Source organism: Eleutherodactylus coqui, chromosome 2 (assembly GCF_035609145.1).
Source record: "Eleutherodactylus coqui strain aEleCoq1 chromosome 2, aEleCoq1.hap1, whole genome shotgun sequence".
Taxonomy (NCBI): domain Eukaryota; kingdom Metazoa; phylum Chordata; class Amphibia; order Anura; family Eleutherodactylidae; genus Eleutherodactylus; species Eleutherodactylus coqui.
Window position 1 is genome coordinate 122,439,575 of NC_089838.1, and position 24,656 is coordinate 122,464,230.

The window sequence follows — 24,656 nt, forward strand, 5'->3', positions numbered from 1 at the left end:
TTCTCCATAGGAGTACTGATTACATTGTATTTATTTAGCTTGCAGCTGGGCGGCAGAGCAAAAGAGCTGTATACAGAGAACAGATCACCTGCTGTTCTCTGCATACAGCTCCCAGAGGCTCAATTACATGCAAATGAAGGTAATAAGCTACTAATGGGCATTAGTGTCAATCTAAAACTGTCAATCTTCCTATCTTTTGAACGAATTTTGAGTGATCATCTTTGCATGTAAATGGGCCTTTAGGCTATGATCACATTTGCATTTGGGGATTCTATTTTCCTGCTCCATTATAGTAACAGGAAATAGGAATAGTCTGGCCGAACAGGCCCATTTTATGATGAATGGCGCCTATTGACTGCAATGAGTCAGTTTCCATTCGGCCATCCCACATTTTACAGGATGAAAAAGTCCTTCATGCAGGACTTTTTCATCCAGAATTTCATGTTGAATCTGCAACGCAGCCTCTGAATGGAGGTTATAAATGCAACATAACAGCAGACAACAGGATAGCTTGAATGTGTCTACAGGGCTCTGGAGAGATTCTTCTTCTGAGTACAACATTAAAGGGGTTGTCCCGCGGCAGCAAGTGGGTCTATACACTTCTGTATGGCCATAATAATGCACTTTGTAATATACATTGTGCATTAATTATGAGCCATACAGAAGTTATAAAAAGTTTTTTACTTACCTGCTCCGTTGCTAGCGTCCTCGTTCCCATGGAGCCGACTAATTTTCGCCCTCCGATGGCCAAATTAGCCGCGCTTGCGCAGTCCGGGTCTTCTGCAGTCTTCTATGGAGCCGCTCGTGCAGAATGCTGGCTCCGTGTAGCTCCGCCCCGTCACGTGCCGATTCCAGCCAATCAGGAGGCTGGAATCGGCAATGGACCGCACAGAAGAGCTGCGGTCCACGGAGGAAGAGGATTCCGGCGGCCATCTTCACCGGTAAGTATTGAAGTCACCGGAGCGCGGGGATTAAGGTAAGCGCTCCGGTAAGCTTTCTTTACGTCCCTGCATCGGGGTTGTCTCGCGCCGAACGGAGGGGGGGGGGTTGAAAAAAAAAAAAACCCGTTTCGGCGCGGGACAACCCCTTTAAGTCTCAAAGTATTGTTGAGTACCTGTGCCCCCCACAGTCAACACAAACATATTAGAAGGCTACCTTGCAAAACATAAAATATTTATTTGTGGTGTTTGTGTCTATTCACATTCATTAAAAACTTACATAGTATAATATGCTTTTTATAGGTGGAACAAGAACTTTTGTGGACAGATGGATCTGCCTATACTTTAGATACAAATGAAGTGATATTGTTATCGCACCTGCCTAAAAACGACACAGATTGTTATGCCCTACAACAAAACGCAACGGGTCCAAATTATTTTTATACAGCCTTCTTTTGTGATTTGGTCTTACCTTACCTTTGTGAATATGAATGTGAGTACCCAAGCTTTTCTATTATTCTCATACTGAAGAGGTGTAGGACTTCTTTTCACAAATATTTTTTGTGATGTTTTTTGTTCAAGCTCGGAAAAAATGCCATCCATTTCATGCTTTTTTTTACAAGCTTTTTTGTGGCACTTTTTACTTTTTATGTAGACATGTTTTTTCAGGTGCCTAAAGAAAACCCCCACCATATCTGTAGTATGCTGCAGTTTGAAAAAATAAATGACATAGACGCAAAAAGCACTCAAAGTGAGGAAAACACACAGCAGTGTGTTTCATAAGTCTCTATCGACCTATAGCTAACAACTGGCTCTGGAGTTTTTGCTGCAAAAAAAACAAAAACAAAAATCTTTGAGAAAAGATTAAAAAAAAAAAAAGAAACCATTCTAAAGTGTGTTTTTTTGCCTTTGGGAAACCCTGAAAAAAATGTTTCAATATAATAAACATCCTTTTTTTGCAATGACCAGCCCTGACCTAGACTAGATTATTCAGTGACAGATTTTTAATTCACTGATATACTCTGTATTACATGTATATGGGCTCTCTTCTTTGAGATGACCTCTCCTCTATTGGTGAAGAACAATATCCACTGCAATTATCTATCTATCTATCTATCTTAGTTCCCCGAAAATTAATTTTGCCCCAAAAGAGGCACTAGGTCTTATTTTCCGGGGATGTCTTATTATACTTACCTAGCAGGCTTGGTCCAGGTCCTACTGCTGCTCTCTGGAGCTCCGCCGTGTGTCCTGCAGTCCTCAGACGCCCATAGATCATCACTTCCTGGTTACAGGATTCATAAATCCTGCCTCCAGGAAGCAATGGCTCTCATTGGCTAAGCAGAACTAGAGAACCAATCAATTCAGCGCTCGATGAATCAATGCGATGGCTGTGATTGGTTCATCAAGCGCTGCATTGATTGGCTGAGCAGCAGTTTAAGAACCAATCACAGCCATCGCGTTGTGGTGGTGACCTTTATGAATTGGCTGAGCCGCTGCATTGATTGACTAGTTCATAAATCCCGCCTCCACAACATGATGGCTGTGATTGGTTCTTCGAGAAGCACGTCAGAGCTCCAGAGAGCAGCAGGAGGGACTGGGCTGAGCCTGCTAGGTAATATATTCCTTTTTTAACATTTTTTTAAATGTAATATAGCTAGGGCTTATTTTTGAGGTAGGGCTTATATTTGAAGCGCCTCCGAAAATCCCCCAAAATCAGGTTAGGTCTTACTTTCGGGGGAAACAGTGTATCTATCTGTCTGTCTGTCTATCTGTCTATCTATTAACATAAATAGATTACATTGCTTTCTTTCTTTTATTTTTGCAGTCCCAGATGTTTCAGAAAAGTTTACATATTCAGTGGAAGATGTTTCAGAAAGTGAGGCTCTGTTCAGATGGAAACACTTTCCTTTTTCACCTGACCAAAAATATTATCCTTACTTGAGACTTTATTCCAATAGCTCAAGCGAGCATTTTGTAGATTTAAGACAAAACTCTACATATACGTCCATAAAGAAGCTAAATCCTGGAGTTAACTATCGTTTTATTTTCTGCATGAAGGATGACCAAGGGTCACAGCATAATTTAAGTCCAATTATTTCAATAAAAACGAGTAAGTTAAACTATACATTATACGTGTAGACACTGCGTGTTGATTTGCAAGAGAAATAAATCGCAGCATGCTCTATTTCTCTGCGTATCATACGCAGCCCTTGTATGAGCTTGTATGATATGTTGTCCATACGCCATACATTGCATATGAGCTGTGTCTCCGTATGCATCCCTGGGGGAAAAAAAAATAAAAAATCGCACTGCGCATGTCCGTGAGCGCGTCATTCATGGGCATGTGCAGTGGCATACGCAGCCTCTGCCGGCTCTCTGTCGACAAAGCGTATGGGTTGTAAGTAGAGATGAGCGAGCGTACTCGCTAAGGCAAACTACTCGAGTGAGCAGTGCCTTATGCGAGTACCTGCCCGATCGTCTCTAAAGATTCGGGTGCCGGAGGGGGGCGGGGAGCGGCGGAGGAGAGCAGGGAGGAACGGGAGGGGGGGGGATCACTCTCTCCCCCGCGCTCTTCCCACCGCTCTCTCCCGCCGGCACCCGAATCTTTAGAGACGAGCGGGCAGGTACTCGCATAAGGCACTACTCGCTTGAGCAGTTTGCCTTAGCGAGTACGCTCACTCATCTCTAGTTGTAATGTGTTAAAAGCTGTGGAAGACCCACAGTATTTAAAACTTTCTTGTACATACTGTATTTGCAGACTTCACTCCACGAAGGCGCATATACTTGAAACTTACTTGAAACAGACTCAGCCGGGCTTTATGATCACAAAGGGTAACAGTCTCTATATACAAAGCTACTGTTATACCAAGTGTCCTTGTTCTGCTAGGCAGAATGCAGAATGCATACCAATCACTGACTTGATTTTTAGTGCCCCCTGATATAGGTCTCTGTAGGATTCAAGTGCTCTTAACTCAGGGCCTCCTCTCCTGCAGCTCCTGTCCCCAGCCCAGGGCATGCACTCTTCCCTGCTACTCAATACTCCCATGAGCTGGCGCACAGCCAGGGGCACTGACATGACTTCTCAAACCCTATCTCTTTGCTGTCTATTCCATAACTATAAAAACATGGCTGCTTTCTTCCAGAAATACTACTACACCTGTCTCAAGGTTACGCTTGGTACTTCGGTTGAGCTCCATTGTAGTAAATAGTGCTAAGCTGCCATTGCACTCACATCTTGTAGACAACTGTGGCACTGTTTTTGGAAGAAAACATCCATGGTTTTCTAATTCTAAAAAATCCCTTCACACTTGCCTCGTTTGAGAAGTATGGGGAAAGAATGGATTTTACTTGATTTATCTACTGTAACCGTTTTTTTCTCTTTTTTACGCTTTTTTTAGGACCCCCGAATCCCATAAATGTAACCGTTGTAAAAATATCATCAACTAGTATTTCTTTGAAATGGAATCCACCAGCAGGTCCATTTGGTGACTTTTTCTGTGGTTACTATATGACGGTCTGGGACATAGAGGAAAACTCATTTTTAACCTTTACAGAAGAAAAGAAACAAACTTCAACTACTGTTCGAAAACTGAAACCCTATCATTCTTACAAGCTATCTATGCAAACTATATCAGAGAGTGGGAAATTAAGTTCACTGGAAACGAGCCTGTCAGTAACAACAGGTATAGTATGTCCATGCCAAAATATTTCATCATCCCTCATTTTTTGGATTCCTGTCTGTAATGGAGTAGAAGGAAAGGGATATTGGAGACATGTGGTTAGGTTTCATGTTAGACATTTATTTTTTATGCTCCAGTTCAGCATGTGGGCATTATTCTGTCACAGTTAGGGCAGTGGAGTCACGGATAATGCATATTGTCATGTCACCGCAGAAGAATGAGCCTTCTTTTATGCTTTTTCACTTTTGTTCCTTCAAGAACTCTATTGGGAGGACTTATGATGAAAACTTGTATGCATACCTTTATCAGATGCCCCTTATTGGCATCCGCCCCATTAGGCAGCCATCGTAAAAAAAAACCATATACCACATGATGTATGTTCTTTTACAGGATGCCATCACATGGAATACGTAGTATCCAGCACTATTCCATGCAGTAAAAAAAACAAAACAGAAACCATGACCCAAATGGAGGCCAAATTGGCGCTCATCATATAAATGGGGATCTATGGATCTGTTTACAGTACATGCTGCAAGCTTTCCCAGCACATACTGTAAACATACACTGTGGAAGCAATGTGAAAAAAGTTTAATAGATAGAGGGATGTCACCGTAAGGTGATATTATACAATGTAGAAGAAAGTAATGTACATAATGATTTCACAGTACATTGATAATACACAAAACAAGGTCACAAAATGGGAGCAATGAACAGTGATATTGCAATATACAGAAAATATATATATATATAATGTCACAATAAGGCCGCCTGCACACAGCCGGGTCGAATCGCGCTGTCATCAGGACTAGTGTTTAGCGAACTGACCAGTCAAACTTTGCTAAAAGTTTGGTTCGATGTGAACCCGAACATCGGCTGAACCCACTAAAATGGTGTATGCCACATGGCAGAAAGGAGGAGATGGAAGGATCACATGATGAGGCAGACACCCAACATGATAACAGTTATGATGTCGATGATGACCATGATGATGAAAAACCATAGCAGTATAGGCTGGGGTTGGAACCATTCAGGCTCTTGGAAGCACTGATGAGGATCGCAAACTGTATGCCTTGATGCTTGTGTGCTGCAAGTCGTATTGCTAGCATGATGCAAGGAAATGACTACTGGATGGTCACACTTTCAGACAATTGGTATAAAACCAAAATGGGTGAATTCTTTTCACCTTCTGAGAAAGAGGCAAAATTGGCTTATTATCGAGAGAAGCTATGCAGCCAGCTTTCCACAGCTTTCAAATGGCAGACACCAGTTGCAAGCATGTCTGACTGGTGGGCAACTTTCCTCTCCCCACTGACTCAACACTATGCTACCTTTGCCAGGGCTACCGCTCCAACACATAGCAGCAGTAGCCAATTCAGTTTGGAGAACATGATAACAAAGTTTTTACATCCAATATGCTGACCTTACACACATCATCACCAAAGGGATATTGACCACAACCACCTGAACAACAAGGTTCAGTTGTACCTGGACTATGCCTTTTCTCCGGTAGATACCCTGAGCCCAAACCTCATGTTCTTCTGGGTCAGCAGATTAGAACATTGGGAAGAACTGATTCAGTTTACTGTGGGTTTACTAACTTGTCCACCCTGCAGTGTAGCATTAAAGAGGGTATTCAGCATGGTAGGTTGTATCTCATCCCTAAGCAAACAAGATTGTCTACCAAAAGCTTGGAAAACCCCACATATGTGAAAATGAATCAGGTATGGATTGGTGAGGATTTTAAAACCCCTGTGTCTGATGCCACTAATTAGATCTGCCATTGCTGCTGTCAACTCGCAACTATTTCCACCACCACACCTGCTATTGACTCACTACTACCAACCGTCCACCACACCTTCAGCCATCACTACTACCAGATCTACACATACTACCACAGATCAACCAGGTGATCCCAAAAAGGAAGGATTTGGATTTGGGGGGGGGGGGGGGGGTTCATTTGTAAAAAAGTCATTTCTTCTTTACTTTGCATGGCATTAATCCTTGTTGCTGCTCCTCAAAATTGAATAATTTTTGATAGTTTGTAAAAAGCCATTGCTTCATCTTCACTTTCCAGCACAAACAAATGTTGCCACTCCCAAAAAGAGATCATTTTTGGGCTACTTAGAAAAAGCCATTGCTTTTTTGGCACCCCAGTGTATGTATAGAGACCAGCAAGCATCAACCACCAAAAAGGGTTAATTTTTGGACCTTTTATCTTCCTTTTAAGAAGCATGAAGAATTCGCTAGTGCAGCGTATTTTTAAAAAAGCTGTTAGTTACCACCGGGTACCATCTGTTTACTCACAGCCATACATGTTACCGTAACTTTAAAACTAAAGAGGTCTTCCGGAGACAAAATGAAAATTCAGAAAATGCTGAAATCTACAGCTAGGTTGCGGTAACCTGTACCTTTTACCTGCCACTCTGGACAGGTAAAAAGTGGTTCTTCATACCACTGTGTTTATATGCATCACTTCCACAGTACACAAAGCAAGAGACTGTTACTTACATCCTCCAGCATGCATAGAGCTTGTTTACCGGCCAGCGCTGTAGCTCCGCCCACACTCACAGGTCCTACAACTTACCTGCACCAACCTTCCTCTCACTCAGAGTGCAGGACAAAGCTGCTGAGCAGACAGACAGGAGCCTCCGGCACTTGGCTACACATGAACAATGCAGCTCAGTGCTCACATGATGTTGGAGGCTATGGACAGAGGAAGGAGCAAATGTAGACAAGAAGGCAGAGGTAGTGAGTTATTTTGCAGGTGGAGGCTCATGTGACATGGATAAAAAATGCAGAAAGAAGCTAGACCAGGTACAGTGAACCTGTTACAAAATGACTTATTGTAATGATGTACATTAGATTTTAAAATGTTAGTCTGTGCCTTACAAACATCTCAAAAGAACTTAAATACACTTCTAGGTTACTCCACTTAGAATTTTTAAAAAGTTTTTCTGTACATTATATGGTACATTAAATAGCACCATTGAAAAATACAACTTGTCCCGCAAAAAACAAGCCCTCATACAGCGACATCGATGGATAAATAAAGGGAGTTACGATTTTTTAAAAGGGGGAAGGAAAAAAACAAAATGGAAAAAAAAGGGTCGTGTCATTAATCCCTTCCCGCTCCAGGACGTACATGGAGCGTCGGGGTATGTATGCAGAGAGGTCACGGGTATGTATTCATACAGTGCGGACATCAGCTGTTTACTACAGCTAATACCCGCGGGCAATAGCCGCGATCGGCTGTGCGGCTGATCGCGGCTATTAACCCTTTAAATGCCGCTGTCAATTCTGACAGCGGCATTTAAATCCCCCGAACGATGTTCGAGGATCCCGCATGCCACCCCCCGCGGTGAGATCGGGGGAGCCGTGCAAGTATCATGGCAGCCAGGGGCCTTTTGAAAGGCCCCAGGGCTGCCTTAGCAGACTGTCTATCAAAGCCATTCCCGTGGGGTGGCTTGATAGACTGCCTGTCAAATGGCAGTATGACGTAATGCTATAACATTATGTCATACTGCAGGAGCGGTCAAAACATTGCTGGTTGTAGTCCCCCAGGGGGACTTTAAAGTAAAGTAAAAACAAAATCAATAAAGTTTTATTAATTGTAAAAAAAGTTATAAAAGTTTAAATCACCCTCCTTTTGCCATATCTATTATTAAAAAATCTAAATCATAAAATAAAAATACATATTTGGTATTGCCACGTCCGTAAAAGTCCGATCTATCAAAGTAGGGCATTATTTTTCCCACATGTTGAACGTCGTCCACAAAAAGAAAAGAACGCCAGAAATGCACGTTTTCAGTTACCCTGTCTCCCAGAAAAAACGCAATAAAAAGCGATCAAAAAGTCATATGTTTTCCAAATTGGTACTATCGGCAAATACAGGACATACCCCAAAAAATGAGCCCTCGCTCAACTATGTTGATGGAAAAATAAAAAAGTTATTGCACGCACAAGGTGAAGGCAGAAAATAATTGAAAAAAATTAGATGTCTTTGAAAAAAAAAAGAGTAGTACAGTAAATAAAAACCTATACAAGTTTGGTATCGTAGCAATCGCACTGACCCATAGAATAAAGTTATCATGTCGTTTTTGTTGCAGTTTGTGCGCCGTAGAAACAAGACGCACTGAAAGATGACGGAATGTTGTTTTTTTTTTCATTTTACGCCACTTTTAGAATTTTTTCATATTATTTGGTACTTTAAATAGCACCATTAAAGCTCGTCCCACAAAAAACAAGCCCTCATACACCGACGTCGATGGGTAAATAAAGTAGTTATGGTTTTTTAAAGGGGGAAGGAAAAAACGGAAATGGAAAAAAAAAGCTGCGTTATTAAGGGGTTAAGGTGGTTAAAGGGCTTGTCCGAATAAAAGAACTTATCTCCTATCAACAGAATAGGCGAGAAGTACTGTAAGTAATGAGTGTGGGTCCAAGCATTGGGAACTCCCCTGATCACGACAACGGGGGTGCTGAATGTTCCTGAATGAATGGAGTGGTGATTACCATGTGTGCACTTTTACTCCATTAATTGTAATGAGACTGCTGGAGACAGCTGATTGCTTGTATCACTTGTAATTTTGTTTCCTAGTACAACCCATTGAATGTACATTGCACATTTTGCATGTTCTGCTGTGTGCTGCACTTGTTTACTCACTGTTGAATATAATATGAATTTGATGCAAAAAAACATTAAGAACATGGAAAAGCTTAACATCAGTGTTCCCTCACTCAAGCTATTGGTGTTGTTTTTATCAAAAAAATGTAAAATGATAACTTTATTTTCACTTAGGGGTCAGTCCATTGGAAAGAGTCATCATTGAACCACATTTTGTACAAGAAGACAATTTACTCCTCCGTTGGGAAGCTCCAAAAGAATTCCATCAAATCTACATTCAAGTTAAATCTCTGTCGGATAATTCAGAAGCCTCTTTTGTTGTGAATGACACTGATCATTTCCATGTTGGAGGTTTAATACCTGGAATGACATATGAAATAGGACTTTCTGTAGTGATGAATGGAAATAGAAGTGAAATGAAAATCCTACAGCAAACACTGAGTACGTACTTTTTTCTGCTCCTTTTAAGTCAGGGTTTTTCTGTATAAATTGATTTGATTTGGTAGAGAGTTGACAACACGAAAGGCAGATTATAGTAAGAAAGAAATCATGATAAAGCACAAATGCATTTGATAGATGTGGCAAGAGCCTTTTTCTCATTGTAAGGCCACATTGACTCGTTGGTACAATACCCAAGGGCTTGCCAGAATTCAGTGAATAGGGTTCATATGGTGCTGTTTAAGCCCGGCATGCTATAGATCTGCCATTTTTGGTTTTTCAGTTGCCCGGCTCCTGGCACAGAGCTGAATATAGCCTAACAGAATTTTGCCTCAGTTTTTAGTTTATCACCAATTGACCAATTGAAAATTATGCCTGAAGATGAACCCTGAGTAGGTTCAAAAGCTCGCTGTAACATCATGCATTTTTATTTTTGTTAGCCATTAGAAGGTATCTTATCTACAAGATTACTTGGTTTCTCTTACTGAGAACAATCACAATTGACGTCAGTGATAGAAGGAAAACGTGATCCTGATGGATCCTATAAAAAAAAATGACTATGATAAAACTGAGGAAACTAAAGCCCCATTTACACACGATTATGGCTCAAAATTCGTCCAAATGATGGCTTTTGAGCGCTAGCCATTGCATGCAGCTGCGCGCACATCGTGCATTTTTCGTCCACTATTCGTTCATTTCTGACTTCAAGTCAGCATAAAATTCATTGTCCCAGAAAGCAGGGACCGCACGCTGAGTTCTCAGCAGGGAGCGATGATAGCATTGAATTCAGCATACAGCCCATGTCAGAACAAAGGAGATGTATTTAGAGAACAGACCACCTGCTGTTCTCTAAATACATGCAAAGGAAGTTAATAAACTACTAATGGCAATTAGTGCACATTAGTAGCTTATGCAAAATCATTGCTCAAAACTGTCACTCAAACTATCTTTTGAACGAATTTTGAGTGATCATCTTTGCGTGTAAATGGGGCTTAAGAGTGTTCACATCTGTGTCAGAGACAGACATTTGATTGGTATCTGATGGATGCCATTATAAATAAATGGAGTTTGTCCGGTGCAACCCATGTCCATTGTGCATTTGTATTCGGCACAGCATTACGGCTTTTGTTATAAATAGAAGCCATAATGCTAAGGTGAACAGAGCCTTTTATGCTGTCTTTACATCTACATGGTTACTTTCATTGATCAGAAACTCCATACTACCGATAACAGTATATATTGGACTACATGACCTTAAGGTGTGTATAGATGGAAGGATTATTGTTTCAAAAATCATTCCAACAAATGAAAGTAAAGGATAATCGTTCAGTTTAAATGCAAGCCAACGACTGAACGAAGAACGAGAAACATTCGCGTCTTGTTTGATGTTCAGTTTCAGCCGGCGTAAAAAGGATTGTTGGCTCGTTCACTTCACATTGCATTTCAACACTTCCCATTCAGTGTTTTACATAGGAATGTGAAAACGAGAAGTGAACGATTCTCAATGATGATCTGCCTGTCTAAACAAGCTGTATGAGTGCAAACGATGACATCACCAGCTCGTCTCTCGGGTAAACGAGGATCATGCACTTCATCTTGTGTGTAAAAGGGCCATTACACGGGAGCCTATCAGGGTGATGTCATGGTCTCTGTCATTTTACCGGCAAGAATACTTATGCCTGATGTTGAATACGATGGAAATACTGATGGAAACTCCAAAAAGAGCCGCTGATGGCAGTGTGAACAGACAATTAGAAAAAGATGTACTTCATCTTTAGGGCTCTTGGACATGGTCACATTACAGCTCTATGAAGGAGTCGCATATTTAGGGCTAAGTATAGGATCACAGCCTATTTTACAGGAAAATGGCCCTAAGCAAGTTGTGGTAAAGTCTTTCCTGATCTAACAGGACAGTTCAAACACATCTTTGACTGTACAACTTACAACTCCTGCATAGACCTATAATATGACCACGGGCCTGAAGGCATATCCATAGACAAGTGAATAGGATTTATACATGTCCTAAAATAAGAGTTTTTCTCAATAATTTGACTCATTTATCAGACAGATAGATAAACAGATGCACATAGATAGTAACTCGATCTTTCAATATTCTTACATGTTTTACTGTAAATCCATCACTGCTGGAATCCATTATTAGATTGCAGACTCTCAATTTGATTCAAATGACTTAAATTCACTACCCTGGTTTAACAGACTCTGTAATTGCTTGTACGGTGATGAAAAATTCACCTTTTTCATTTTCATTACAGGACCTAAACCAGTCAGCCTTGCGGTCCCAATAGAGGAGAACACAAACAACATTAAGCTGTTTGTGCAGACGCCTGGAGTGGGAGTATATGATGGCGTATTAATAACCAGTTCAGATTACAAAAACAAAACTATTTATTTCCCACTTGTGGCACATGGTAAATATGTCATTGACCAGCTCTTGGCAGGCATCGAGTATCATTTCATAGTTTACACCAGAAGTAAGGACATGCTAAGCACTCCATTTAAAATGTCATCAGTCAAGACATGTAAGTATGGAGTTTTTGTTATGATTACAGCTAAAGCAATAAATGGAAAAAGAAGTCTTTAAGTCATGGTAGCTGTTTATACTTGTGTGATATTAGCAAATATATTTGTATAGAATATGTTGGAAACATCAAATTGTATCTCCCAATTGTTTAGGTGAGTTATAAATGTGCACATGAGCACTGGCATAATTATAGGGCATGTGGTTGCACCCGGGCCCAGGAGCCTTGGGGGGCCCATAAGGCCTCTCTTCTCCATATGGGAAGACCAGGTACTATGAATAAGGCATTATAGTTGGGGGCCCTGTTACAGGTTTTGCATTCAAGTTACGCCTCTGCTTGAGGGGTTAAGAGAAGTTGGGGGCTCAACATAAACTTTTGCTCTCAGGCCCATGAGACTTACGTTACGCCCCCGCATATGAGATCTTGTAATAGGAGAGCACAAGTCAACCCGGGAAGTATGTATGAGAGAGGGATCTTGGGGGACAGTATTTGAGAAAAAAGGAAGCCGTGAGGACAGTATATGAAGAGGGGGCCGTGAAAGAGAGAGGGCTGCATGGGGGAGCTGGCTGTGTTTTTAGTGGTGTGCGGATAGACTGGAGGCACATGGGAAGCTGTGGGATACTGGTTAGTGGTGTCTTGTAGGTAGTGTATGACTGCTGTTTGTGTACCTATAGCTTATATAGTATAGTGACTGTGTATGGTGTGTGTGAGTTGTAAATAGAGAGGTCTGGGGTTTGAATTTATTTATCTACCTGGTCTAGGGTATACATTTATTTAGGGATCTGGTTTGAGTGCTGAATAAATTTTTTGGGTCCGGTATGGGGCCTAAATTAATTTTGATGTTTGAGAGGGCCTACATTTTATGGTTTGATCTGGGACTTATAATTTGGTAGTTTGGTAACTTTCATCTTAATCCGTGTCCTCAGGCACTATTATACCTGAAGAATAGTATTTGGGGAATCGGGCTGCACTGCAGATGTAGTAATGGGGGCACATGGGGCAGTAACAGGCACAATATTGGTTGCAACAGCAGAATGGCAATATTAAAGGATGGAGAGGGCTGCAGAAGTGAGAGGCCACAAATGTCTGGGTACCAGACTTGGCAATTGTCAATTGGTCTGGGCCAGATGAAAAAGAAAATAGAGCATCTTCAATTGGAGAAGACATGATATCACTGTAAATCACTAGGTATAAACCAAGTCTTATGTATTTTATAACTGTTTTTGATCAACCCATAATTTGGACTGATCTAAAGCTCTGTTCACATCTCCTTTTGAGCCAATGTCAGTGGTATATGTCAGAAGCATCTCCTGTGCCATACCTTTGATGGAAGACTGCAAGGAATCTCACTGTATAGTGGGATATGTAGCCCATAGGTTTCCATTTTAAAAGAAAAAAATGCAGTATGTTTTTTTAATTTTTAAAAAATGGGAAACTGTAGTAAACTATGCTTTCCTTTACAGTGACAAATAAAGTTTGCCACATACAGGCCAAGTGTATGTGAATAGGACACTGCTTTGGCATATGCTGGGGGCATGGGAGCCTATGGTCACATGTCAGAGGTACTGTATTTATTTGGGAATTTTCCCGTAAACCTAAGACATGTACAAAAATGAGATGTGAGCAGAGCCTAATAGGCATTAATACAGACGCATTTTAGGGTCCATGTTATTTTACACATCTAAATTATACATAGATCACCATGTATGAATTGATGGGGCAAAATGTTGCAGTGCAATATCGACCCTATAAAATGTCTGTACTATGGCCATATGAAACAAAGCTTTAGATGCATTTTTCTTAATCACTGCCTTAGGCTGCATTCACATGGTTTATGTGCTAAGTAACCGTGAGTCTCTTATCCATTTCAAGCGATACAGTATATTGTTAGTCATATAGCTTAAAATGTGTAAGAGACCTCTTTATCTTTGTCTGCTGTTGATGGAGCGCCCTTGAGTTAATTAGGGACCCCAATAAATTAACCGATCCATATCCTATAAATCATTAATCTGGCTCTGCAGACTCAGCAAACTCATTGGCCTCTAGATAAGAAATTCCTAATTTAGTTACTAGTACTCAGAATCCAGATTATGATCATATTTTTTTATGTAATGATAATTTCTATAAAATACAGAGACCAGCACTTCACTCTAATAAGCTGAAGAGAAAAAGGTACTTTGTAAATCTACATTGTCTGTATATCACTATGAAAATATATGACGCTCTGCTAAGGACCCTAGACTACATTCCTTTATAATGCGGATCTCCCATTCCTACCTCCAATATTTTTCCTGAGCTGCACCCATTCTCTGGAATGCGCTACTCCAGACAAACAAGGTTAATTCCGAACTCCCACAGCTTTAAGCGAGCCCTAAAAACACTTCTTTTTAGGGAGGCCTACCATAATGCCTAATCTAAACCCTTCTTCATCCACCCTGCTTCTACACTTTTTCCTTGGAACCCCGACTCCCTGCTTCCCACTGCATTCCCCATGCACCCCATTTCACCTCTTACCTGTTTATGCATAAATATAGCTGGTGATCTAATTGCACAGCTTTATGTATGTATAGTACCCTATGTGTATACCTCCTTATAGTCTGTAAACTTTTGCGAGCAGGACCCCAGCCCCTATTGCTCAAGCTTTGCATCAATTAAATACTTTATGTTATGACTCATTTTGTATATGAGTCCCGCATTGTAACTCCGTAACGACACAGAGCGTAACTGTACGTCCTGGCAGAGGGGTACTTAACGCAATAGGATGTACACTTACACTACCGTTCAAAAGTTTGGGGTCACATTGAAATGTCCTTATTTTTGAAGGAAAAGCACTGTACTTTTCAATGAAGATAACTGTAAACTAGTCCTAACTGTAAACAAATGCACTCTATACATTGCTAATGTGGTAAATGACTATTCTAGCTGCAAATGCCTGGTTTTTTGTGCAAAATCTACAAAGGTGAATAGAGGCCCATTTCCAGCAACTATCACTCCAGTGTTCTATTGGTACAATGTGTTTGCTCATTGGCTCAGAAGGCTACTTGATGATTAGAAAACCCTTGTGCAATCATGTTCACACATCTGAAAACAGTCTAGCTCGTTACAGAAGCTACAAAACTGACCTTCCTGTGAGCAGATTGAGTTTCTGGAGCATCACATTTGTGGGGTCAATTAAACGCTCAAAATGGCCAGAAAAAGAGAACTTTCATCTGAAACTCGACAGTCTATTCTTGTTCTTAGAAATGAAGGCTATTCCATGCGAGAAATTGCTAAGAAATTGAAGATTTCCTACAACGGTGTGTACTACTCCCTTCAGAGGACAGCACAAACAGGCTCTAACCAGAGTAGAAAAAGAAGTGGGAGGCCGCGTTGCACAACTAAGCAAGAAGATAAGCACATTAGAGTCTCTAGTTTGAGAAACAGACGCCTCACAGGTACCCAACTGGCATCTTCATTAAATAGTACCCGCAAAACACCAGTGTCAACATCTACAGTGAAGAGGCGGCTGCGGGATTTTGGGCTTCAGGGCAGAGTGGCAAAGAAAAAGCCATATCTGAGACTGGCCAATAAAAGAAAAAGATTAAGATGGGCAAAAGAACACAGACATTGGACAGAGGAAGACTGGAAAAAAGTGTTGTGGACGGATGAATCCAAGTTTGAGGTGTTTGGATCACAAAGAAGAACGTTTGTGAGACGCAGAACAAATGAAAAGATGCTGGAAGAATGCCTGACGCCATCTGTTAAGCATGGTGAAGGTAATGTGATGGTCTGGGGTTGCTTTGGTGCTGGTAAGGTGGGAGATTTGTACAGGGTAAAAGGGATTCTGAATAAGGAAGGCTATCACTCCATTTTGCAACGCCATGCCATACCCAGTGGACAGCGCTTGATTGCAACCAATTTCATCCTACAACAGGACAATGACCCTAAGCACACCTCCAAATTGTGCAAGAACTATTTACAGCAGAAGCAGGCAGCTGGTATTCTATCGGTAATGGAGTGGCCAGCGCAGTCACCAGATCTGAACCCCATTGAGCTGTTGTGGGAGCAGCTTGACCGTATGGTACGCCAGAAGTGCCCATCCAACCAATCCAACTTGTGGGAGATGCTTCTAGAAGCGTGGGGTGCAATTTCACAAGCTTACCTCAACAAATTAACAGCTAGAATGTCAAAGGTGTGCAATGCTGTAATTGCTGCAAAAGGAGGATTCTTTGACGAAAGCAAAGTTTGATGTAAAAACAATGTTATTTCAAATACAAATCATTATTTCTAACCTTGTCAATGTCTTGGCTCTATTTTCTATTCATTTCACAACGCATGGTGGTGAATAAGTGTGACTTTTCATGGAAAACACAAAATTGTTTGGGTGACCCCAAACTTTTGAACGGTAGTGTATGTCCTGAGGATAGTGTGAGATCAGAAGACATCCTGTGTTATCCGACAGCGACCCCCACTCTTAACCCGTTACACTCCCTCTGTAACGTCATCAGACTCTTGCGATATAATTGCGGAGAGCCGATGGGTTGCCATGGCAACAGGACGCCAGATACAGGCGTCCTGCATTGCCATTGCCTATGGTCATTATAACAAGCGATAATGCATTGCAGGACAGAAGTCCTGCAATGCTTTATCATAGCGATCATAGGTGCTATGGTGCAAGTCCCCCACAAGGACACAAATAGTGTAAAAAAAAAGATAAAACAATGTCAAAATTAAAAAAAACAAGAGAAAAAAACCTTTTTGTGCTTTTTTCCCCTATTAGTACAACAAAAATTTTTAAATTAAATTCCCACATATTTGGTATCATCGTTTCCGTAACGACTGGCACAACAAATTGAACGCACTTTTTAACCTGCATGGCAAAAAGCGTAAAAAAAGAAGCCTAAAAAACTCAAAATTGTACCCATAAAAACTACAGCTTGTTAAGCAGAAAACAAGCCCTCATAGAGCTCCATGGAAAAATAAAATGTATAGGACTATGAATGCAATGATTTAGAATAAAAATAATTTTAAAAAGGGGTTTTATTGCAGAAAAGTGGAAAAACCTTATAAAAAAAAATTAAAATTTGGTATCGTTGTAATCCTACTGACCCGCAGAAAAATGTATTGTCTCATTTATTCAGCATGATTAACACTGCAAAAAAATAATAAAAAAAAAGCAATGGCAGAATTGCTGAGTTTCTTCTCCTTGCAATCATAAAAAAATTAATTAAAGCTTTACAATCTAATCTATGCACCTAAAAATGGCACCCATAAAAACTACAGCTCGCCACGTAAAAAACAAGCCCTTATACGGCCGCGTAGATGAAAAATATAAAAAGGTTATGGCTTTTGAAAAGTGGAGATGAAAAAATACCCCCCAAATCATTTTGTCCTCAACGCCAAAATTTGCCATGTCCTCAAGGGGTTAAAGTGCTGCAGAATATGTTGGCACTACATAAATGAAGGTTATTATATTATTATTATGACTCATTTCTCCTTAATTAATAGGTCTGGCGAGTCCAACTAATGTACGTGAAGGTGAAGTCACTGAACGTTCTGCACAAGTCATCTGGGATAGAGTTGAAGGAAGTTTTCAGCAGTATGAAATTATTTGCAAGAATTGCTCCAACTCCATTACAGTAAGTGAACATCTGACTGATAGGATGACATGTACTGGTTGTGGAAGGGACTGCACAAACATCACTGATGGAGCCGCATCTGTTTAACTTCCCTTTCCCTTCACATTTATTGTCTCCGTGTAAAGCATATGTCAACAGAGCAAAACACAATATTCATAGGTATGCCAAAAAGCCTGTTCTGCTGTGTGGTAGCATGCAATACCACAAATAACCACAGGGGGAGCAGCGTTGGTTTAGAGACCACCGTGCTACAGAATACAAATTTAATGATGAAAGTCAATGACTAGAGATGAGCGAACGTACTCGTCCGAGCTTGATATTCGTGCGAATATTACGGTGTTCGGGATGCTCGTTACTCGTAACGAGTACCACGCGGTGTTCCGGTTACTTTCAGTTTCCTCTCTGAGACGTTAGCGCGCTTTTCTAGCCAATTGAAAGACAGGGAAGGCATTACAACTTCCCCCTGTGACGTTCAAGCCCTATACCACCCCCCTGCTGTGAGTGGCTGGGGCGATCAGATGTCACCCGAGTATAAAAGTCGGCCCCTCCCGCGGCTCGCCTCAGATGTCTTGTGAGTTAGCTGAGGGAAAGTGCTGTTCTATTGGAGTTGCTGTAGGGAGAGTGTTTGTAGTGAGTGTAGGCTTCAAGAACCCCAACGGTCCTTCTTAGGGCCACATCTACGTGTGTGCAGGCTGCTGTTAGCAGTGGAGAAATTTTTTTTTTTCCTCAAAATCGGCAGTGCAGAGCATTGCACCCGGTATTAGGGACAGAAGTGGTGCTTAGGCAGGGAGAGTGTTAGGAGTGAGTGTAGCCTTCAAGAACCTCAACGGTCCTTTCTAGGGCCACATTTAACTGTGTGGAGTACTGTGCAGGCTGCTGTTAGCTGTGTTGCTTTTTTTTTTTTTTTCTCAAAATAGGCGGTGCAGAGCATTGCACCCTGCATTGATACTACAGGCACAGAATTGTGTAGGCAGGGCCACAACACAGTTATTAGTCATTGAATAGACGCAGTGGGCCTTTTCTTTTTTAACAAAAGGGAAAAAAGTATATTTGCCCTGCCTCTGTCAGTCCTAAGGGTTCTGGGTACGTGTGCTGCGTGGAGAACGTAAAAAAATCAGACGCAACCAGCTACGGTTGAGTGCAGCCTTGCGCCAATTTCTTTCCTGCCTGGGAAATACCTGCTCTGCCACAGTTAATAACTCTGCAACAGTAAAGTTCTGTGACACTTTTGCAGGGCCGCAACACAGTTATATTAGTCAGTGAATAGACGCAGTGGGCCTATCCTTTTAAACAAAAGGGAAGAAAGTATATTTGCCCTGCCTCTGTCAGTCCTAAGGGCTCTGGGTACGTGTGTGCTGCGTGGAGAACGTAAAAAAATCAGACGCAACCAGCTACGGTTGAGTGCAGCCTTGCGCCAATTTCTTTCCTGCCTGGGAAATACCTGCTCTGCCACAGTTAATAACTCTGCAACAGTACAGTTCTGTGACACTTTTGCAGGGCCGCAACACAGTGTCAGTTATTAAACTTATTATTCAGTGAATAGACGCAGTGGGCCTATCCTTTTAAACAAAAGGGAAGAAAGTATATTTGCCCTGCCTGTGTCAGTCCTAAGGGCTCTGGGTACGTGTGTGCTGCGTGGAGAACGTAAAAAAATCAGACGCAACCAGCTACGGTTCAGTGCAGCCTTGCGCCAATTTCTTTCCTGCCTGGGAAATACCTGCTCTGCCACAGTTAATAACTCTGCAACAGTAAAGTTCTGTGACACTTTTGCAGGGCTGCAACACAGTTATATTAGTCAGTGAATAGACGCAGTGGGCCTATCCTTTTAAACAAAAGGGAAGAAAGTATATTTGCCCTGCCTCTGTCAGTCCTAAGGGCTCTGGGTACGTGTGTGCTGCGTGGAGAACGTAAAAAAATCAGACGCAACCAGCTACGGTTCAGTGCAGCCTTGCGCCAATTTCTTTCCTGCCTGGGAAATACCTGCTCTGCCACAGTTAATAACTCTGCAACAGTACAGTTCTGTGACACTTTTGCAGGGCTGCAACACAGTGTCAGTTATTAAACTTATTATTCAGTGAATAGACGCAGTGGGCCTATCCTTTTAAACAAAAGGGAAGAAAGTATATTTGCCCTGCCTCTGTCAGTCCTAAGGGCTCTAGGTACGTGTGTGCTGCATGGAGAACGTAAAAAAATCAGACGCAACCAGCTACGGTTCAGTGCAGCCTTGCGCCAATTTCTTTCCTGCCTGGGAAATCAAATCACTGGTAATACAGCATGCTGAGGGGTAGGGGTAGGCCTAGAGGACGTGGACGCGGCCGAGGACACGGAGGGCCAAGTGAGGGTGTGGGCACAGGCCGAGCTCCTGATCCAGGTGTGTCGCAGCCGACTGCTGCGCGATTAGGAGAGAGGCACGTTTCTGGCGTCCCCACATTCATCGCCCAATTAATGGGTCCACGCGGGAGACCTTTATTAGAAAATGAGCAGTGTGAGCAGGTCCTGTCCTGGATGGCAGAAAGTGCTTCGAGCAACCTATCGTCCAGCCACAGTTCTGCGCCGTCCACTGCTGCAAATCAGAATCCTCTGTCTGCTGCTCCTCCTTCCTCCCAGCCTCCTCACTCCACTACAATGACACCTGCTCAGGAGCGGGAAGACTCCCAGGAACTGTTCTCGGGCCCCTGCTCAGATTGGGCAGCAGTGGTTCCTCTCCCACCAGAGGAGTTTATCGTCACTGATGCCCAACCATTGGAAAGTTCCCGGGGTCCGGGGGATGAGGCTGGGGACTTCCGGCAACTGTCTCAAGACCTTTCAGTGGGTGAGGAGGACGATGACGATAAGACACAGTTGTCTTGCAGTGAGGTAGTAGTAAGGGCAGTAAGTCCGAGGGAGGAGCGCACAGAGGATTCGGAGGAAGAGCAGCAGGACGATGAGGTGACTGACCCCACCTGGTGTGCAACGCCTACACAGGACAGGTCTTCAGAGGGGGAGGCACGGGCAGCAGCAGGGCAGGTTGCAAGAGGCAGTGCGGTGGCCAGGGGTAGAGGCAGGGCCAGACCGAATAATCCACCAAGTGTTTCCCAAAGCGTACCCTCGCGCCATGCCACCCTGCAGAGGCCGAGGTGCTCTAAGGTGTGGCAGTTTTTCACCGAGACGCCTGACGACCGACGAACAGTGGTGTGCAACCTTTGTCGCGCCAAGATCAGCCGGGGAGCCACCACCAACAGCCTGACCACCACCAGCATGCGCAGACATATGATGGCCAAGCACCCCACAAGGTGGGACGAAGGCCGTTCACCGCCTCCGGTTTGCACCGCTGCCTCTCCCCCTGTGCCCCAACCTGCCACTGAGATCCAACCCCCCTCTCAGGACACAGGCACGACCGTCTCATGGCCTGCACCCACACCCTCACCTCCGCTGTCCTCGGCCCCATCCACCAATGTCTCGCACCGCACAGTCCAGCCGTCGCTAGCGCAAGTGTTGGAGCGCAAGCGCAAGTACGCCGCCACGCACCCGCACGCTCAATCGTTAACCGTCCACATAGCCAAATTTATCAGCCTTGAGATGCTGCCGTATAGGGTTGTGGAAACGGAGGCTTTCAAAGCTATGATGGCGGCGGCGGCCCCGCGCTACTCAGTTCCCAGTCGCCACTACTTTTCCCGATGTGCCGTCCCAGCCCTGCACGACCACGTCTCCCGCAACATTGTACGCGCCCTCACCAATGCGGTTAGTGGCAAGGTCCACTTAACTACGGACACGTGGACAAGCACAGGCGGGCAGGGCCACTACATCTCCCTGACGGCACATTGGGTGAATTTAGTGGAGGCTGGGACAGAGTCAGAGCCTGGGACCGCTCACGTCCTACCCACCCCCAGAATTGCGGGCCCCAGCTTGGTGGTGGTATCTGCGGCGGTGTATGCTTCCTCCACTAAAGCACCCTCCTCCTCCTCCTCCTCCTCAACCTCTGTCTCGCAATCTAGATGTGTCAGCAGCAGCAGGACGTCGCCAGCAGTCGGTGTCGCGCGGCGTGGCAGCACAGCGGTGGGCAAGCGTCAGCAGGCCGTGCTGAAACTACTCAGCTTAGGAGATAGGAGGCACACGGCCCACGAACTGCTGCAGGGTCTGACAGAGCAGACCGACCGTTGGCTTGCGCCGCTGAGCCTCCAACCGGGCATGGTCGTGTGTGACAACGGCCGTAACCTGGTGGCGGCTCTGCAGCTCGGCAGCCTCACGCACGTGCCATGCCTGGCCCACGTCTTTAATTTGGTGGTTCAGCGCTTTCTGAAAAGCTACCCACGCTTGTCAGACCTGCTCGTAAAGGTGCGCCGGCTCTGCGCACATTTCCGCAAGTCCCACACGGACGCTGCCACCCTGCGCACCCTGCAACATCGGTTTAATCTGCCAGTGCAACGACTGCTGTGCGACGTGCCCACACGGTGGAACTCTACGCTCCACATGTTGGCTAGGCTCTATGAGCAGCGTAGAGCTATAGTGGAATACCAACTCCAACATGGGCGGCGCAGTGGGAGTCAGCCTCCTCAATTCTTTTCAGAAGAGTGGGCCTGGTTGGCAGACATCTGCCAGGTCCTTCGAAACTTTGAGCAGTCTTCCCAGGTGGTGAGCGGCGATGCTGCAATCATTAGCGTCACCATTCCTCTGCTATGCATCTTGAGAAGTTCCCTGCAAACCATAAAGGCAGCCGCTTTGCGCTCGGAAACCGAGTCGGGGGAAGACAGTATGTCGCTGGATAGTCAGAGCACCCTCCTGTCTATATCTCAGCGCGTTCAGGAGGAGGAGGAGGAGCATGAGGAGGATGAGGAGGAGGGGGAAGAGACAGCTTGGCCCACTGCTGACGGTACCCATGCTGCTTGCCTGTCATCATTTCAGCGTGTATGGCCTGAGGAGGAGGAGGAGGAGGAGGATCCTGAAAGTGATCTTCCTAGTGCGGACAGCCATGTGTTGCGTACAGGTACCCTGGCACACATGGCTGACTTCATGTTAGGATGCCTTTCTCGTCACCCTCGCATTACACGCATTCTGGCCACTACGGATTACTGGGTGTACACACTGCTCGACCCACGCTATAAGGAGAACCTTCCCACTCTCATTCCCGAAGAGGAAAGGGGTTCGAGAGTGTTGCTATACCACAGGACCCTGGCGGACAAGCTGATGGTAAAATTCCCATCCGACAGCGGTAGTGGCAGAAGGCGCAGTTCCGAGGGCCAGGTAGCAGGGGAGGTGCGGAGATCGAGCAGCATGTACAGCCCAGGCAGTGCAACAGTCTTTAAGGGCCTGGACAGCTTTATGGCTCCCCAGCAAGACTGTGTCACCGCTCCCCAGTCAAGGCTGAGTCGGCGGGAGCACTGTAAAAGGATGGTGAGTGAGTACGTAGCCGATCGCTCGACCGTCCTCCGTGACGCCTCTGCCCCCTACAACTACTGGGTGTCGAAGCTGGACACGTGGCCTGAACTAGCGCTGTATGCCCTGGAGGTGCTTGCTTGTCCTGCGGCTAGCGTCTTGTCGGAAAGGGTGTTTAGTGCGGCTGGGGGAATCATCACAGATAAGCGTACCCGCCTGTCAACCGACAGTGCCGACAGGCTAACACTCATCAAGATGAACAAAGCCTGGATTTCCCCAGACTTCTCTTCTCCACCAGCGGACAGCAGCGATATGTAAGCAATACGTAGGCTGCACCCGCGGATGGAAGCTACGTTCTCTCTCACCATCCAAAACGGGGACATTTCTGCTTCATCAATCTGTGTCTAATATTCCTCCTCCTCCTCCTGCTCCTCCTCCTGAAACCTCACGTAATCACGCTGAACGGGCAATTTTTCTTAGGGCCACAAGGCTCACTCATAATTTTTCTAAACAATTTTTATATGTTTCAATGCTCTTAAAAGCGTTGAAACTTTAACTTGAACCAATTTTTAGTTAAACTGGGCTGCCTCCAGGCCTAGTTACCACTTAAGCCACATTAACCAAAGCGATTAATGGGTTTCACCTGCCCTCTTGGTTGGCCATGGCCAATTTTTCTGAGGCACATTAGTACTGTAGATACAGCAATTTTTGTGGGCCCTCGCCTACAGTGTAATCAAATGAATTTTTAGCCCACCTGCATTACAGCTGATGTTACATCCGCTGTGTTGGGCAATGCAATGGGATATTTCTGTGTACCGCCGGTGGCTTCCTGGCACCCACCCATGCTGTGGGTCCACAGGGAATTATAAATGCTTCTATTTCCACTTGTAAAGAACCCCAGTCTGACTAGGGCATGCAGTGTGGGCCGAAGCCCACCTGCATTAAGCACGACATTACTACCTCAGCTGTGTTGGGCAATGCAATGGGATATTTTTGTGTACCGCCGGTGGCTTCCTGGCACCCACCCATGCTGTGGGTCCACAGGGAATTATAAATGCTTCTGTTTCCACTTGTAAAGAACCCCAGTCTGACTGGGGCATGCAGTGTGGGCCGAAGCCCACCTGCATTAAGCACGACATTACTACCTCAGCTGTGTTGGGCAATGCAATGGGATATTTTTATGTACCGCCGGTGGGTTCCAGGGAGCCACCCATGCTGTCGGTCGACAGGGACTTCACAATAGGGAGTTGTACCTGCCTGTGTCTATGAATTAAAAAGCCCGGTCTGACTGGGGCATGCAGAGACACCTTGACAGAATGAATAGTGTGTGGCACATAGGTTCCCCATTGCTATGCCCACGTGTGCAGCTCCTGATGGCGGTGGCACAGGATTGTATTTCTCATTGCTTCTGTACAGCATTGTGGGCTATCGCCCCGCCCCTTTTAAAGAGGGTCGCTGCCTAGCCATGC

The 24,656-nt window shown here is 44.2% G+C and overlaps 1 protein-coding gene across 1 annotated transcript in view; it reads left to right on the forward strand.

Moving 5' to 3' along the window:
* Positions 1–24,656, forward strand: part of PTPRQ (protein tyrosine phosphatase receptor type Q) — a 377,099-nt gene that overhangs the window by 17,360 nt on the left and 335,083 nt on the right. Inside the window, exons 6-11 of the mRNA XM_066589856.1 lie at positions 1,242–1,431; positions 2,764–3,048; positions 4,337–4,621; positions 9,414–9,680; positions 11,951–12,217; positions 17,705–17,835. Coding sequence (XP_066445953.1) covers positions 1,242–1,431; positions 2,764–3,048; positions 4,337–4,621; positions 9,414–9,680; positions 11,951–12,217; positions 17,705–17,835 — 1,425 coding nt within the window. The remainder of the gene's footprint in view (positions 1–1,241; positions 1,432–2,763; positions 3,049–4,336; positions 4,622–9,413; positions 9,681–11,950; positions 12,218–17,704; positions 17,836–24,656) is intronic.